This window comes from Plodia interpunctella, chromosome 4, assembly GCF_027563975.2.
Source record: "Plodia interpunctella isolate USDA-ARS_2022_Savannah chromosome 4, ilPloInte3.2, whole genome shotgun sequence".
NCBI lineage: Eukaryota > Metazoa > Arthropoda > Insecta > Lepidoptera > Pyralidae > Plodia > Plodia interpunctella.
The window spans coordinates 4,194,586-4,211,498 of NC_071297.1; the positions used below are offsets into that span (position 1 = coordinate 4,194,586).

The 16,913-nt window shown below is 36.3% G+C and overlaps 5 protein-coding genes across 5 annotated transcripts in view; 3 read left to right on the top strand and 2 right to left on the bottom strand.

Annotated features, from left to right (window-relative positions):
• LOC128669119 (neurogenic protein mastermind-like) overlaps positions 1-16,913 on the top strand; it is a 120,890-nt gene that overhangs the window by 57,320 nt on the left and 46,657 nt on the right. The window lies entirely within an intron of this gene.
• On the bottom strand, positions 650-6,250 carry ric8a. Its single transcript, XM_053743631.2, has 8 exons — positions 5,875-6,250; positions 5,540-5,679; positions 4,611-5,088; positions 4,164-4,369; positions 3,842-3,980; positions 3,285-3,528; positions 2,548-2,762; positions 650-1,929 (listed from the first exon to the last, which is right to left on the bottom strand). Exons 1-8 carry the CDS (start codon positions 5,956-5,958, stop codon positions 1,774-1,776), a joined length of 1,662 nt encoding a protein of 553 aa, XP_053599606.1. The 5' UTR covers positions 5,959-6,250; the 3' UTR covers positions 650-1,773.
• On the top strand, positions 6,325-9,993 carry ND-39 (NADH dehydrogenase (ubiquinone) 39 kDa subunit). The gene is made up of 7 exons (XM_053743632.2): positions 6,325-6,474; positions 6,663-6,856; positions 7,299-7,522; positions 7,824-8,027; positions 8,749-8,910; positions 9,361-9,550; positions 9,710-9,993. The coding sequence occupies exons 1-7, from the start codon at positions 6,429-6,431 to the stop codon at positions 9,890-9,892; spliced, it is 1,203 nt and encodes a 400-aa protein (XP_053599607.1). The 5' UTR covers positions 6,325-6,428; the 3' UTR covers positions 9,893-9,993.
• LOC128669127 (small ribosomal subunit protein eS10) lies at positions 11,710-13,664 on the bottom strand. The gene is made up of 4 exons (XM_053743639.2): positions 13,574-13,664; positions 13,179-13,391; positions 12,177-12,423; positions 11,710-11,777 (listed from the first exon to the last, which is right to left on the bottom strand). Exons 2-4 carry the CDS (start codon positions 13,376-13,378, stop codon positions 11,739-11,741), a joined length of 486 nt encoding a protein of 161 aa, XP_053599614.1. The 5' UTR covers positions 13,379-13,391; positions 13,574-13,664; the 3' UTR covers positions 11,710-11,738.
• Positions 14,677-16,192, top strand: Sf3a2 (Splicing factor 3a subunit 2). Its single transcript, XM_053743638.2, has 3 exons — positions 14,677-14,971; positions 15,379-15,642; positions 15,793-16,192. The coding sequence occupies exons 1-3, from the start codon at positions 14,818-14,820 to the stop codon at positions 16,158-16,160; spliced, it is 786 nt and encodes a 261-aa protein (XP_053599613.1). The 5' UTR covers positions 14,677-14,817; the 3' UTR covers positions 16,161-16,192.

Consider the following 16,913-nt stretch of genomic DNA (forward strand, 5'->3'; position numbering starts at 1 on the left):
ACAAGGTTAATGGACCTGTAGTACACTTTAAAAACACTTTGGTTTGGGCAAAGCCTTGTGACAGCGTAATGTAACAACTAGGATCTTGAGTCAAGAGATGCCTGTAGCTTGTGATCGAGACAATGCGGTCACGTAAGGCTGCTGCATGTCAAATTACCCTGCATTATTTATATTTTAAAAAATGGTAAGCCCTTCTGGCATGATAGGGACTAACAGTGTTTAAATGAGTATTTTTCGGCATTTCTTAGCATAGTGGTCGTTCTGAAATTCTAGTAGTTTTTTTAGCATTGGTAAATATTATTTAATTTAGAATATGATGTTAAAAAGTGCCTGTGAAGGCCCGATTTCTGAATAAATGATTTGTTTTTTTATTATTTTATTTTTTATTTGATTTGTTTTAATAAGGGCTAGTTTGCAATTATTGGTGCAGTTGACTGTAGTCACATTTCAAATCAAGCTTCGAAAAAAGTTAACTTATGCGCCGTAGTCGACCGCAAACCAGCTTCATCGTGATAATAATAAGATATCGTGTGAAACCCGCTAAATCACTAATGGTACTGTATGAAATGGTGATCCAATGTCTTACTCCGGTATTTTCTTTATAAGAAGAAGGATCAAAGGAAATGGGAAAAGTTATAAAACAGCACAATTGACTTAATATATTTATTGTATGAAATTGATAATAAAGTTGATGAACTTATATGTAAATAATATATATGATTATTTGTATTCATGAAAAATCAAATTGCAGGCGAGGCGAACATTGAACACCCAAATTGGTATTGGTAGGTAGATACAAAATAAATAGTAATAATGTGGGCATATAATCAAACATTTTTTATGTATGTACTCACGACGTGATTCTATTTTTCATGTATGTACTCACGACGTGATTCTAAGAAGACATTACCTTTCATTACAATAACAATTAATAGTAAAAAACTCAGATTTTTCAAACCATTATTTCTTCAAGAATATTACTATCAATATGACTAGGAATTTTCTTATTTTTATAAGATGGATTAACGACGTTTACTCATATTACGTAATTCGTGATATTCATAGTTGTACTTATTTATATAATAATAGTAGTAATAAATAATAACTGGAGTAAGATTTAAAAATAGCGGTACAGATTCTATTTAACTCGATTTTATTTAATAAATAATAACAGATAAAATCTCACTTACTAGCATTGTACTCAATAATATAAAAACTTACGTTATGTATAATTTAAACGGCTTCAACATAGGCGCGCTTCACAAGATTGGAATTAGTTTTTGAATTATTGCTATATAAACCACTGTTTTCAGTATATAGTACTTATAGAAAAAAGCGGGACGTGTAATTATTATAAAATTGTTATATTACATACATAATAAAAACGCACAAAACCTTTCAGGTTCTATCAGGTTCAGGTCAAACCTATCTCGCTCAGAAAATTCAATGTAATTATTTATCCAATACTGCACACAAAGTGATCACAATTCTGGAAGAAAATGTGAAATACCAATGTTTTTATATCTGTGGAAATACCGTACATTATTTTAGTAGGCGTGTCTATGTCGGAGACATAGACATACTTTTACCCTCCATCATCTAATAAAAACTACAACTATGGTAGGTATTTGAAAAAAGAATCTAAATTTTGTCTACACTAATTTTGACTTAGCGATTTTCTTTACTCACTGATATTGATACTGATACTGGCCGAATCTCTGACAATTCTAATTTCAAACAGTTTCAAATCTTGACGCGATAGATGTTGGTTGTCTATGATTGCGGTCTGTTGGGGGGTTGGTCCCGGAGCTCCAGCACGTGGTCGACGGGCTGCGGGCGGCCGTCGGGGCCCACTCGCGCCGGCTTCACGACGCCCTCCGACACCATTTTGTCGAACAAATTCACCAGCTTCATTGCCTCGTACTCCTTCTGTGAAACGTAATTATTTTTTAAATTCTGTTTCCACACTACTATTTCTATATCATTAATAGTCATATCTTCATTAATAGTCTTGTAAAACACTATTCTATATCAGGGACCAGTGCAGCTGTTTCCCTTTTACAATTTGTGCACAAAACGACGTGTACTATATTAATGGCACTTAACGTGAATCTTTTTTCGAGATCTATAGTTACAGAAGGCAACGTCTCACGATACTTCAGCTACATGATTTATACATGTATAATAAGACCCGATTTAATCTGTTATTTTTCATATCAACCTGCCGACCGCTAACCACGACTTTGCCATGTAGCAATGATATAATTACTTAACAATATAAGATTTGTGGTTAGTGAGCCTTTATTATTACGTTTTATATTCAATTAACGGCCCGTCCCGGCTTCGTTCAGTTTAAACCATAATAGTTATACATCTAAACCTTCCTCAGGAATCACACAATCTATTGATGAAAACCGTACAAAAATGTAGTTTTTGAGTTTATCACATACACACAAACAGACAGGTAGACGCGATCGCTAGTTAATCAACATCGAAGTTGAAATGGCTAAAAACCAAAGCGTTTCCCTATTTTTAGCTGCAAGATACCTGTTCTTCAGTCATTCCCTCAAAGGGGTTGACTCTTGGTGGCCTAGTGCAGCCCACCACGGGGTCTATGTGGGGCTGCGCCTGCAGGTACTCCTCGGTGTCGGAGTCGTCGCTGCTGGACGAGTACGAAGCCCCGCGGCCGCCGCCCAGCAGCCCCTTCTGCGCCAAGTGGCCCGCCGCGTTGCCGAAGCCCGTGTACTTCACCATACGGCCCACTATAACAATTTATATTTCAAATAGATTCACTGTATATGTGCAATAAAGGGTTTTGAATCGTATATATAACATTTTTGTCTGCCATATTCTTTCATTATTAATCAATTGTATTATATTATGATTTTATTATATGTATAGATGATGATCTGTGTTTCTCAAGAATCCCTTTTTACTCAGACTTAATAACTTTTGTACTTTTCTTAGCAGAACTTTAACTAATAGGGAATCTTTCGGTTAAGACCGTTCGCACACAGACCCTAATAGACCAAATGCGCAGAGCGTACGCGTTTGCGATACAATTCGCGTACTCGTTATACTCTCCTTACTAGACGACACTTTAAACCACTACAAAAATAAAGCCAAGTTCACAAAATAGCTGACATAACTCACCCTTCTTTCTCTCATATTTTATTCCGGGTTCTTCCTCAGCCGTTGAGCTTCGGAACCCAGTCGGCTTTCCTACTTTTTCGCCTCCACTTCGTACGGTCGTCGGCATCCCTAGTTGTTAGACCATAACTCACCCTTCTCTTTACACAGCACGAACAAGAATTCAGCGACCAGGTCCCTGACAGAGGTGACGGGCGTGGTCAGCAGCCGGCACAGCTGGTTGCGGAGCGTGGTCCCCTTCTCGGGCGGGCGGGACACGTCCCGCAGCGGCGGCAGCACCGACTGCCGCAAGTACTTGCGCTGCGACCGCGAGCCGCGAGCGCTTTTCACCAGCACCGTCAATATTGGGGACAAATTCTCATACTGGTTTTTGGTGTTCTGAAATGTTTTCTAAACTTGACACTCTAGCTATTAGGTGTAATTTTTATAAGTTTTTATTTCATTTGCAGTGCAAGTTTGTTTCGATGAATCCATGCAACACAATTTTGTATGAGATATCTGATGGAGCTGAAATTTTGTATACATATTCAATTTGCCTGATAATGCATGATGACAAATTATTGGATTAAAACATTATTTTTTGTAAAAAAAAAACTGTTTAATATAAAACATCATACTGTTGTCTTTCTATCAATGCAATGAGAATGTTGAAAATTCCTTCAAACTTAATTTCAGTAGCTCAATATATTACCGTTGTGTTCGATAATTTATAATGTAGTAATTGCACGAGAGATTGTAGAGCATCCATATTTCTCCCATCATACACATTAGCTGCAGTTTCATTTGCAGTCAACTCTGGAGTAAGATACGGGTAAAAATTTGGTGGCACACTGAAATATTTTAAAATATATTACCATTATTCATAAAAGAAAACAGTAAAGGGGTTTCAATTGCATATGAGTATTAACAAAATAGATCATAATTTAAATGTAACTAAATCGGAATTCCATATCAAAATGAGTCATAATGATAGTAATGAAAAATTACGACATAACCTATAGGTAAATACATACCTAGTTAACAAATTAGCAATGTTACTATGCAGTTCAACAAGTTTGACCTCATCAGATGTACGGACATTTAGCAAACTCGTGAGAACTGGTATAAGCTTCAAATACATGGCTTCCTCTGCTTCATCTGAAGGTTCATCAAGACCAGAATGGATGATCAAATTAAACTCTGCTTTCAGTATCTCACAGGCAATAGCTTGCTGATTATCCTGTAAAATATAAATACAAGAGTTAGTTATCAATTCTTATTTACTTTAATTAATTACAGGTTGTTAAGGTGAACACTACTATTCTGGAAATCAGAGGTTCAGTATGTATATCATAAGTTGAAGCCAAAACTAATGAAAAAAAAATATATTTATCAAAAAATATGTTCAGTATATGTGGAGTTTATTCTCTCAAACCCATTTATCCAATACTATTAATGACACACAATAAAATGCATCTTACATGCAATAGACAATAATCTCCTTCAACATCTCCCCCACTAGCTGAAGCTTGATAGTCCTTTGTCTTCTCAGATGCTTCTAAAACAAGTTCATTCAAACAGCTTATCAAGTAGTCCATGCCATGCAATTCATCCTTTATTTTGATTTTAATATCATGTCTTAAAGCAGTCAGTATGAAAAGTAACTTCATGTCAAAAAGCATGATTTCATCTTTAAATGGGATGTCTTTGTAAACTCTCAGGCGAGCCACTAATCCTTGAGCGATGTTGGTGTGGGCACAGAGGGCTCGCACTACTTCACTGTTGAACGCCAAGTTGCACAGACACTTGAGGGCCTCTACAGCCACATCCTTTTCAGGCATCTCCAGAGGCACCATAGACTCATCTTCCATATCCATCAAGTTGTACAACCCAGCTTTTTCTATGAGTACTGTAATCCATTTCTCACAAATCAAATTTTCCAAGTCTGATTTATCACGGCTGAAATTAGGTATTAAACTTAGCAACACATACATAAATTATTTCAAATCACATTCAAATTAGAGTAAGTAATGTTTCAATAACTATGAACTGTTTCTATATGTTACATAGAGTAAAACTAAGAGTAAATTGGTAGTGAAAGTCAGACAGACAAACACACACAAAGTGATTTTATAAGGGTTCCATTTTTGCTTTTGAGTAAGTACCCTAAAAATGTCTAATTTAATTTTAATATAGCTATAAATTATTTAACATAGCTTAACATAATAGAAAAACATCTTCTTTAAAACATATAGTTTGAAATGTTCAATAATTTATTATTATTATATTTTTCCTAAATATTGGAAAACTTATATAAAATGCTGCACACAATTCATTTCAAATCAGACCTCATTGCCTTAACATAAAAAAGTATACCTCTATTGGAAAACATATATATTTTTTAAATAACCTGAGCACTCTTATTGTTGCCAAGCACAAAGCGTGTACAGCCACTGATGAACGTTTCTGAAGATGTTGAAATAATGCAGTCCACAGAATCACACGTCTATTATTCTCATGCATATTGGGAAAAGTAAAAACATTTTCATTCTGAAAAAAATATTATTATTTCTTATTCTATCAATACACTAACTTTCATCAACATTTCCAGTAACCACCCAGATTTGAGTGAATAAGTCAACACACAAACATTTTGTTGTGTGAGAGGAAATACACAATTATTACGCATAGATAAAAATAATAGGTAAATAATAGGACTATAACAGGTACCAAAAGCATACTTACAGTTTTCAGAAATTTACACAAAACTTGAGAAACTTCTTCAATATTATCGCTGTTAGTTAAAATTGTGACTTCACTTTCATCCATAGCGCACGTTAATAAAATTAACAACCATTAAATAAAAGTATATTGGTTATACATTCATATTAAAATCATTATATAACCGGAAAACAGTATGTACTTAATTTAATTATTTTATCAACAAAATTAGAAAAACAAATAGGTCCAAATAATGCAAGATGCAAACAAGCAAGACAGAGGACAGACTGCAAACATGGCAAACTGCAGACATAGCTGACAAATGACAATGACATGTAATAAAGATCTCATTCAATTCCCTTCTATCAACAGCCTAGCTAGCAGGTAGCTGGACAGGGACAGACTCACAGAATGATAGATTTCATTGCTGAGTAATAAAAAAATTAACTGTCAGTATTTATCAATATCAATCATACTACTATATGTCAAACTGACATGTATGTCACTTCAGCCAAATGAACGATTTGGCTGGAAATTAAAGCTTTTATTTTCCATTTTCTAACATTTTTCGGCTTAAAATGGCTACAACAGCTTTAGCAGGCCATTTCGCTACGAAAATACTACGTAAGTAGTATAAACTTGCTAAGATAACCTGAAGTATAAATATTTTACCATTCATATAATTACATAATAACAACTGTTACCATCCTTCTGATGTAAAACAATTGTTTTACTTGTAAATTTTTATTATTTTTCAGAAAAAAAATATTTTTACAGAAGTATACATATTTCTATTCATGTTTACATTACAGCAAAACATGGGTCTATGGGAGTTGTTTACATCAAGTCTGCTCCATACAGCTCTGACGGCAGACCCAACTTAGCGGCGTACAAACGCGGTACCGGCGGCCGTAGCAGCTTCAATGGTATCGTAGCTACCGTTTTCGGCTGCACTGGATTTGTTGGTCGCTATGTCTGCAATAAACTGGGCAAGATTGGCACTCAGGTATATGACTTTATTTTTTTATTTTATAATCTCAGTAAATTGTTTGGGACATTTTAAACAGAAGCTGTAGCTGTCACTGTGTTTATCTAGACTCATTGGCGGATTTGCATTCTTGGCTGCTCTAGGCCATGTAATACCAATTTTTTGCTGACTTTCCAATCGCAGGCATCAAGCAGCCCAATATCTGACATCCATATTTACATCAGTGTATTTTTGCCACGAATGGCCACCCTAGCACGGGCCTACTAGGCCTTAGGCCTTAGGGTAAATTTATTATTTGTGACATGTCAAGATATGAATTTGTAAAAGTGGTATAACAGCTTTTAACAATAATACCTTCTTAATGTCAAACAAATTATAGCCCTAATAAATTTAAATATACTTATTTGGTAGTATTGTTATTGTGCAAATATACAATTTATAACACTCACTGTTCTTACAGATGATTCTGCCATACAGATGTGATTTCTATGATGCCCAGCGGCTGAAAGTTTGCGGAGACTTGGGACAAGTTCTCTTTACTCCTTTTGATCTTCGAGATGAGGAGTCTATTGCGAAAGCTGTTCGCTACTCCAATGTTGTCATCAATTTAATTGGGAGAGACTATGAAACAAAAAACTTTAAATACATGGATGTGCATGTAGAGGGTCCTCGAAGAATAGCCAGGTGCTCGTTTTATTTTTCTCTGAATTGCATTTTATAAAAATTTTGGTACTCACAATCACTGGTTTTCAACAAAAGTGTAGTCTTAGGGTTTCATGAGCTTAGTTTATAAACAAGATATAAGGACTGTTCAATCAGCTCACACCAATTGTATTGAGAGGTGTACAAATCGATGTGAATAGTTGTCTATGTGAATATTCCCATTAATTTGATTCATTATTCATTTACAAAAAGTATAGTATCGTATTGTAAAAAGAACAAGGCACTTTCTCATTTCTTAATTGCTATATCTTACTTTTTACAGGATTTGCAGAGAGATGGGTGTAGAAAGATTTATTCACGTGTCCTACTTGAATGGAACTGCGCATCCCAAACCACTAGTGTTAAAAAAACCATCCATGTACAAGATCAGCAAGTACCTGGGAGAGTGTGCAGTAAAAGAAGAATTCCCGACTGCTACGATCCTACGCGCATCTGACATATATGGCTCCGAAGATAGATTCCTCAGGTAATTGAATACAGATTTTTTGCAAATCCCACAGGAATATTTTTTTTACGGAATAAAAGGTATATCTATATTTTCATACTATTATTCAATTCAAGAGAAATTTCAAGAAGGGTAACAAACAAACTTACTTTCGTATTTATAATATTAGTTAGGACAATCAACAAATATCTCACAAGGTCTACATGTCGACCTATGTCTCCATGCTAGCCTCAAAGCACAAAACACGACCGTGTTTGAATCAGAAAGTGTTGTAAGATTTACCTTAGAATTATTATGAGAGTAATTTTATAACACAACAGACTGACAAAAGCTAGTAATTAAATTGCACCGAATATTCGTTTGGTATTCTGGCCATCTTTTCCACTATTATGTATTCGGCCGAATTATTCGGTTTGATGCCGAATATATTCGATTCGAGTATTTCTAATTTTTTTAAGCAAAGGTGCTTATTACCTTTGCTTTTTATTTGTAACATATTCGTGCGATATTTTGAATCAAAGTGACAGCGCTATGTGCGCGGGTGGCGGGCAACACGTAGCGTATAGTTAGAACCCGTTTACGCGACGTCACAATGAAATAGCATAATAGTTAATCAGTATAATAGTGAAATAGCATAATCAGCCGAATATCCAGTTCGGTAAACGTTAAACCTAATAGTATTCGGTATTCAGTGAAATCACTATTCGGCGCATCACTACTAATAATAAATCAAATGTTACAGAGTTTTCGGCCAGGTCTGGCGCATGAATATGCAATATTTGCCGTTGTACAAGAATGGCATGGAGACAGTGAAACAGCCAGTGTTTGTGTCTGATGTGGCCCAGGGCATCGTCAACGCGATTAGAGACCCCGACACTAGATGTCAAATCTACCAGGCTGTAGGGTAAGAATATCTTAAGGTGGGTTGCACCATCCACTTTGACGTTAACTTAACTCGCAAAGTACCTACGCCATTTTATTAAAACGTCAGCGGCACGCCAGTTAAAATCAACATCAAATTTGAAGATGCAACTCATCCTTACTTATTATCATTTACCAAATCATACATTTTTAATACAAGCTTTTATTGTCGTCAGATAGATCTTGATGCATTATTTAAAGCGTGACAAAAAACCATATCTATGTAGTCCCTTCATGGGAACCTCTTGGGTGCACAACCCTTTGGTACGGAACCCTCAGTGCGTGAGTCAAACTAGAAGGCTTAAATTGTTCCTCTTTTCCTCTAAATTTCCCTTTATCTCTTAGATCACACTGAATCGTAATATTTTAAATTCGTATATAACATTTAGGAGAATCTTTTTCTTGTCCTCATGCTTTGGTAAACAATTTTCAGACCAAAGAGGTATCTCCTCGCGGACTTAGTGGATTGGTTCTTCAAGCTAATGCGGAAGGACGATAAATGGGGCTACAAACGGTTTGACATGAAGTACGATCCGATTTTCTTCCCTCTCAAGGTAGCATTGATCAACGCGATATCACCAGCTTATCCCTTCGGCGGCGTACACTGGGAAGGGATTGAAAAGGTATGTTATTTCTAAACTGGTCATTTATTTATTCAAAAATTTGTGTTTGTTTGATATTCGGTCTTATTTTCATAAGATCGAATATCAAACAAACACAAATGTATTAAAATTACGTAAAAGTTTATAAAATTTTTTTAATGATTAAATTATTTTTTTCAGGAATCAACATCAGACGTCACATCTACCAAACTACCTACCCTGGAAGATTTGGGCGTGAATCTGACGCACATTGAGGACCAGGCGCCATGGGAGCTCAAGCCTTTCCGGGCCTACCAGTACTACATGGATCACGTTGGAGAGTTCCCCAAACCTCCTCCTCCGCGAGTATACTGTGGTCATTGACTTTGACAAGTTTATATCATGTAATCTGTATAACATCTAAATTGCATCTTTATGGTGTAGCAATGTAGAGAGTTTCAATAAATTATCTTATTTGTTAATTATTCGGTTCTCTTTCTATTTTTGAACGAACAGGTAAAATACAGTTTAACACATGTAAAGTTACCCTGTAGTACAGGAAGTATTATATAATCTGTGCCCGAAGTAGAATTTGTAATTGAATAATGACAATTTGATTTGCCAACACCAAACACAGTTGGTACCACAGCGGATTGGTCGGCCAACAACGCCAGAGAAAAGAAAGATCTCAAGTGTTAGCAGGTACTACCTAGGTGAATTACTGAGCCTGCGCGAATACCGATCCGCACGTATATTTTGTAACACAGCAGTCATACATGTACTTCACAAATTGTATTTCTCGAACATGCAGTGAGATTGTGTGAAGGGAGGGTTTTTTCAATTGTGGTGTGGTTCCGCCCTAGACTATTCTAGGGACCACTCCATATCTTCTCGTGGATGTCGTGCGAGACGACTAAGGGGTCACGTCACACAACACAATGCCTTGTCAGCTGATAGGTATCAATGATGCATTCCCAAAGAGGGTTGACGTCAATCAGGCGGCCGGTCATAAAATCATAGCCGAAATGCCTTATATATTAGTTAGCAGAGTTGGGCCGAGGCTCCTACGTGTGTAATAACACACGTAGGAGCCTCGGCCCAACTTTGACGATAAGTGAACGAGGATGGACACGATTAAAGACGCGACAACATGGAAACTTCGCTCCGCAACGTGGAATATCTAGGCGCATATCTCGCTAGGCGTAAGGTGGCCCTGGCGTTCCTGCAGGAAACAAGGTGTGAAGGCAGGAGATACCGGTCTATTGAGAATAGCTACATGCTAATCTACACCGATGCCCCTGGAGGCGAGAACATAGTAGCAATGGTGATCTCAGTTTCAAGAGGAGCGCTTCAGTGTCTGGTTTATGGTCGTAATAGTGCTTATCGAAAGGGTTATAACAAAAAAAAAACAAAAGATAAGATCTGACTATGGGAGTCTGTTTCTAATGATTAAAAAACATAACTATACACCTATACTACTACATGTTGCCCGGGACTTCGCTCCCGTGGGAATTTTGAGATAAAATATGGCCTATGCAGTATATATATAGCAGTCTTGGATAATGAAACCATTCTAATGGTGAAAGAATTTTTGAAATCGGTTCGGTAGTTTCGAAGATTACTAGCCTCAAACATACAAACGCTTAGCTCTTTATAATAATAGTATAGATAGACTAGACCAAAGTATCTTGAAGTGATTCTATTATCTACAAGGTTAGGTTAGGCAATAGGTTATAGCAATCTTGGACAATGTACATTTCTAATGGTAAAATAATTTTTGAGATCGGTTCGGTATAGTGGAGATTACCCGCCTCAAACTCTTATAATAATAGTATAGACAAGAGAGCAATGCAAGGTGATCCGGGACAGAAAAGACAAATTCTAGAAGTGCCGTCTGCAATGGTACGGTCGGCCACGTCTTGCATAGATCGCCAAATTACATATGGAACAAATGTCTGGCTATGCCGCTATAGTCAAGGATGAGATATGCGTGCCAATGGTCTGACAACCAGGAATGCCGACGACCGTGCGAAGTGGAGATGAAAAAATAGGAAAGCGGACGCTGACCTTCGACGCTCTACCGCTGATGTGTCTACACCCAGCGGGATCCCCGGTCCGGGATATTTAACAAAGTTACTGGGAAGTAAGTGGGAACGCGCTCAGATGAAAGAGAGGAGGGTTTTTCAATTGATACAACAATACTGTTTTGTTATTTAAATTTTATTTAAAATTAGGGTTCAGGTCTGTTGCCTCGTCCATAACCTCCTCTCTGCAACAAAATGTCAAATTTTATTAGATACCTAAGTAGTTTATATTTTTTTCAAACATTTATTAAAATAAAACATATAAGCACTTAAATAACATTAATAATAAACTCCACTTGATTTATACTGTCAAATTATTAAGACCACTGTTACAAGTATTTGTATACTACAATACACATCAATTTGCATTGAAGACTTAGAAGATTCTATTTATCTAATATGTTCTTGGAATTGTTGACTGAAGGTGCAGTCACAACATTCTCATTATAGTTGTTCCAGTCTTATTGGATAGGATTTTTTTCTTAGGTTTACTCTTTGCTGATGAGTAGTATCATTCAAAAAATTACTGTTTTGATAAAAATTAAACTAAATAAAAATTGACCACTGTATGTAGGTATACATACAAATTCAACACCAGCTGAACCAGGACCAACATCAGCCTTCTTGTCGTGTGGGGCGCCACCAGGAGCTGTGGGTGCGCGACGGTATGCAGATCGGTCTTCGGCCGAGCGCGCAGGCGCGTCTGGGCGACCCACTGCTCCACGCCGCACTGTCTCTGTCCGCACCGAGCGTTTCAGAGTAGCGGGCACAATTTCGGGAGGCAGGTGGAGGAAGATTCGTAGGTACTCGATGCCCTCATTTGTTAGGTACCTGAAAAATATGTAATTGACTATTATTATTTTCCAATAACTAAGTTAATCAGTGTCGGAAAATTTTTAAAATACATGGAGAAATCTTTAACATCATTAGTGAGAAAAAATCCAACTATAAAGGACATGTCAACTAAAACCACATCAAAACTTGCATTAAACATACAACAGGTATCAATAACAGGTTTAGCTCATAATTGGTAAAAATGTAATAAAGATGAATTATTATTATGAAAAGAAATTTATAACTTATACAAACATATTTAGATTTACATTCACAATGTGACCCTTCGAAACCCAGTGTTCATTTGAAAAATCTGACTTGAACATTTTTGATTGGTGGTTGTATGTCTGGCCACCTTCCAGACATCGAACCCACTATGGGAATTCTGATCGCCTCTCAGTAGTTAAGGCTTTTTATCCTTTAGTTCCCCTCTATGTACAACTATAATGTGTAATAGAACAGCAGTGTACTCCTGGCACAGGCATTTATTACGCTTATTTGACATTGATTTAACTAAAAGAGCCAATGCTCTTTAAATATGTACGAGTTTCTCAGTAGAAACCACTACATATTTAAAAACTTCTTAGAGAGCTGAATACAGTGATAAATAATACATCTACATTGGCTTAAAACTGATACAGAAACAATTATGTTTGTGTTCCTCCAAAGTAAGCCCTAAGTTATCAAACCAAATAGATCTATAAAATTTTATAGCATAATAGTCTAATACTAAAATTCCAGGTTGTATTTACCAGTAAAAATGCCTCCATGCAAACTGTTCTTTGACATAACCTCTCGATTTAAGAGACTGCATAGCTTTAATCACTTGTAGGTTAGGGATCTTCTCAAGATCAGGATGCTTTGGTGCATGATAGTCCTTCTTTGCTACCATGACTCCCTCTTTGAAGAGGTACTCATAAATAGAGACACGATTCTGTTTTGGCATCAACATCTTGAAGCCTTAGCTGTAAAACAAGTAACTTGTATTGAGATACATACATACATAACAACACTTATTTTCACTGAATATCAGAAATAGTAAATTGACAAGGCCCACTGCTGCGCAAAAAACAATCAACAGTATCAAAATATTATCATGGCACAAAGATTACAATAATAAAAATGGATTTTTGTTCAAGATAAATACCTTAGCGCTACTCTGACAATAGAAAAGAATTCGTGCCGTATTTGACAACTCATGTGACACATGCGAATGCAAACTGTCATCTGTCAGATGCAAACTGTCATTTGTCACTTTGACAATTATTCATAAAGTTGTGATTCCCATCAAACATTTTCATGATTTTCACTGATAAATAGAGATACCTAAGTACACAGTGGCAACACAAGTGGACGCACAAATCAATTTTTTTTGTGTGATAGATTGATGTGTTTATCAATAGATTATCGATACTTTATTTATTTAATAATTTATTGCACGAAATGACATCTTGCCAGTGTGAAATAAGTACATTGTTGTTTGGTGAAGTTCCTAGTTAATAAAGCTTTATCTTATCCTCTTTTTCATAAAGGATAACAATATATTTTTACTTCTCATGAAAGTCTTGTTTTCCTGAACTGATAAATTTCAATCGAAAAATATATTACTCTATCTATCTATAGGCCTGTCGATAGCCATTTTGGAGTAATACTATTGGTAAATTACAATACTCTGATAAACTATCGATAGTGTTTATTTGCAATACTAGATATACTATAGATAGCTTTGCACAATCGATAGTGACAAATAATATTGTAAAGCAATGCTAACGATTTTACGCAAAACTATCGATTGCTTTTAAACAATCGATAGGCTATCGAAAAGCTATCGACAATATTAATTATTTTAAAAAATTAAAGTCTACTGAAAGTGTTGATTATTCTCTAATAGGCCAAATAATAAAACAATAATGCATAGAATATTAACGGAAGACATTTGCCCCTTATACAGTCTATGGCAACTACTAGCCGTACACATAGGGGACTTTTTATCCCAAAATTCTTAGCAAAACCCCGGGGCGCTGCTAGGAACTAATAATATTCAGTCAATAGATATTGTAATCGATAATTCGGTTACCCCAATAGGTAGGTATTTTATAAAACAAAATGTTGGCTTGGGTGTTATGTTCTATTCTTTAAGGTTATGACCAACCAAGCCGTTCGCCATTCGCTACCCAGGGTCTTACCACCGTTCAACGATGCATACATTTTTTTGTATGGCCATACGGCCCTCGCTTGATTGATTGGCTTTCTTGACATTGACAGTCAGACAAAGGTTCGGTTGGACTAGTTTGGAGCTTGTGTGTGTGTTGGTTGCATTGTATTCTAAATGAATATTTTCACCATTTAGTGATTTTATAGTGTGTTAATAGTTAACAATTAAAAGTAATAATGGATTTCCAAAACCGACCCGGTGGAAAAACAGGAGGAGGCGGAGTTGCATCATGGTCGGAAAGCAACAGAGATCGTCGCGAACGGCTTCGGCAACTCGCTTTGGAGACTATTGATTTGAATAAAGATCCTTATTTTATGAAAAATCATTTAGGTTCGTTTTTATCTTTTATTTACTGTTTATCAGTTTAGATGGTTCTAGTTCTCACTGTGTTTGTAAAATCTTAATAGGCACTTGTTTTACTGGCGTATTATGTGCTTAGTTGTTGTCATTCTCTGTTGAAATTGCTTATTCAGGGTCTATCAGATCCAAGACATAAAAAACATGTAACATTTTTATTAGGCCGAATATTTCGTACCCATCTCTAGATTACATTCTATGCCTTATATTCAAATTAACCTTTTAACTCCGAGCGCTAAAAGGTTAACCATTTGTGCACGCTCCAAGTTAAAAGAAATTTAATTTGATGTCGACTGTTATAGTACATGTCAAATAGTTGAGGAAATGCATAAAAGTATTATACCTTTACCTAACTACAAAATATATTTTAAAATTTTCAGGTTCCTATGAATGCAAACTATGTTTAACCCTACACAACAATGAAGGAAGCTATTTAGCTCACACTCAGGGTAAAAAGCATCAAGCCAATTTAGCCCGAAGAGCTGCTAAGGAGGCCAAAGAAGCTCCTCAATTACTTGCTCCAGAGAAACCTAGGATTGAACCCAAGAAGTTTGTTAAAATTGGGCGTCCTGGATACAGGGTTACTAAACAAAAGGATCCCGAAAATGGACAGCAAAGCTTGCTATTTCAAGTTGATTATCCGGGTGAGATAATAGACATCATTATTTTACCACAATTTGCTTTGTCACATTTGTCAATGTGTTTTCGTACCTCCTATCAATTAGATTACAAGTTTCCTTCATTATTTTTTTACTATTCAAAATGTTTTACCAACTATTACAATATATTTACAGAAATTGCTGAAGGAGTGCAGCCTAGGCATCGTTTCATGTCAGCTTATGAGCAGAAAATTGAACCACCTGACCGCAGATGGCAATATCTGCTGTTTGCAGCAGAGCCCTATGAGACTATTGCATTTAAAGTGCCAAGTAGAGAGGTGGAAAAGCATGATTCGAAATTCTGGACCCATTGGAATAAAGATACAAAACAATTCTTTTTGCAATTTGCATTTAAAATGGAAGCATTACGTATGCCCCCACCCCCTCCCAAGATTTGGGAAAGCCACGGCATGCGGCTACCGCCACCACCGGGTGCGCCGATGCTGGGTGTGCCGCCGCCGCCGCCCTTGCTGCCGGTACCCCCGCCACCTCCTTCTATGTAATAAGATTTAAATAAATTAATTAATTCTACCTATTTCATTTTATTTTTATTTAATATACTTGTGGATCATAGATGTGTCATACAAGTATTCTTAATTATTCTTGTTCTTATGTAGGTACCAGTAGTCACGGCACAAAGCTGAGCTGGGATACTTTTCGGCATAGACCCCTAGTTCTTACATGTGAAAATAATAATAAATAAATATATTAGGACAAATCACACAGATTGAGCTAGCCCCAAAGTAAGTTCGAGACTTGTATTATGGGATACTAAGTAACTCAACGATACTATATTTTATAATAAATACATATATAAATAAACATCCAAGACCCGGGCCAATCAGAAAAAGATCATTTTCCATCATGACCCGACCGGGGATCGAACCCGGGACCTCTCGGTTCAGTGGCAAGGACCTCACCACTGCGCCACCGAGGTCGTCAATGCTTTAATTTTCTTTCATACAGTGTGTAATCGTTATTAAAACAATAGACTTCTTTTGGACCAATTATCGAGTTACATTTCATGTCTTTTTTTTTGCATGAAAATTATGTATAATACAGAAGAAAAAAAAATTCGTAAATCTGCAACAATATTGAAAATTGGCGCTTTTTGCCTCCATTGGCAATGTTTGTGTACCTTAGTTGTACCAGTAGCGCCATCTGCGCTAAACTTTGCGTAATATGCCCTATTTCGCCAGTCTTAATTGGGCCTAGGATTAAGGCCATATTAAAGCTAATCCTAGATCCAACAGATC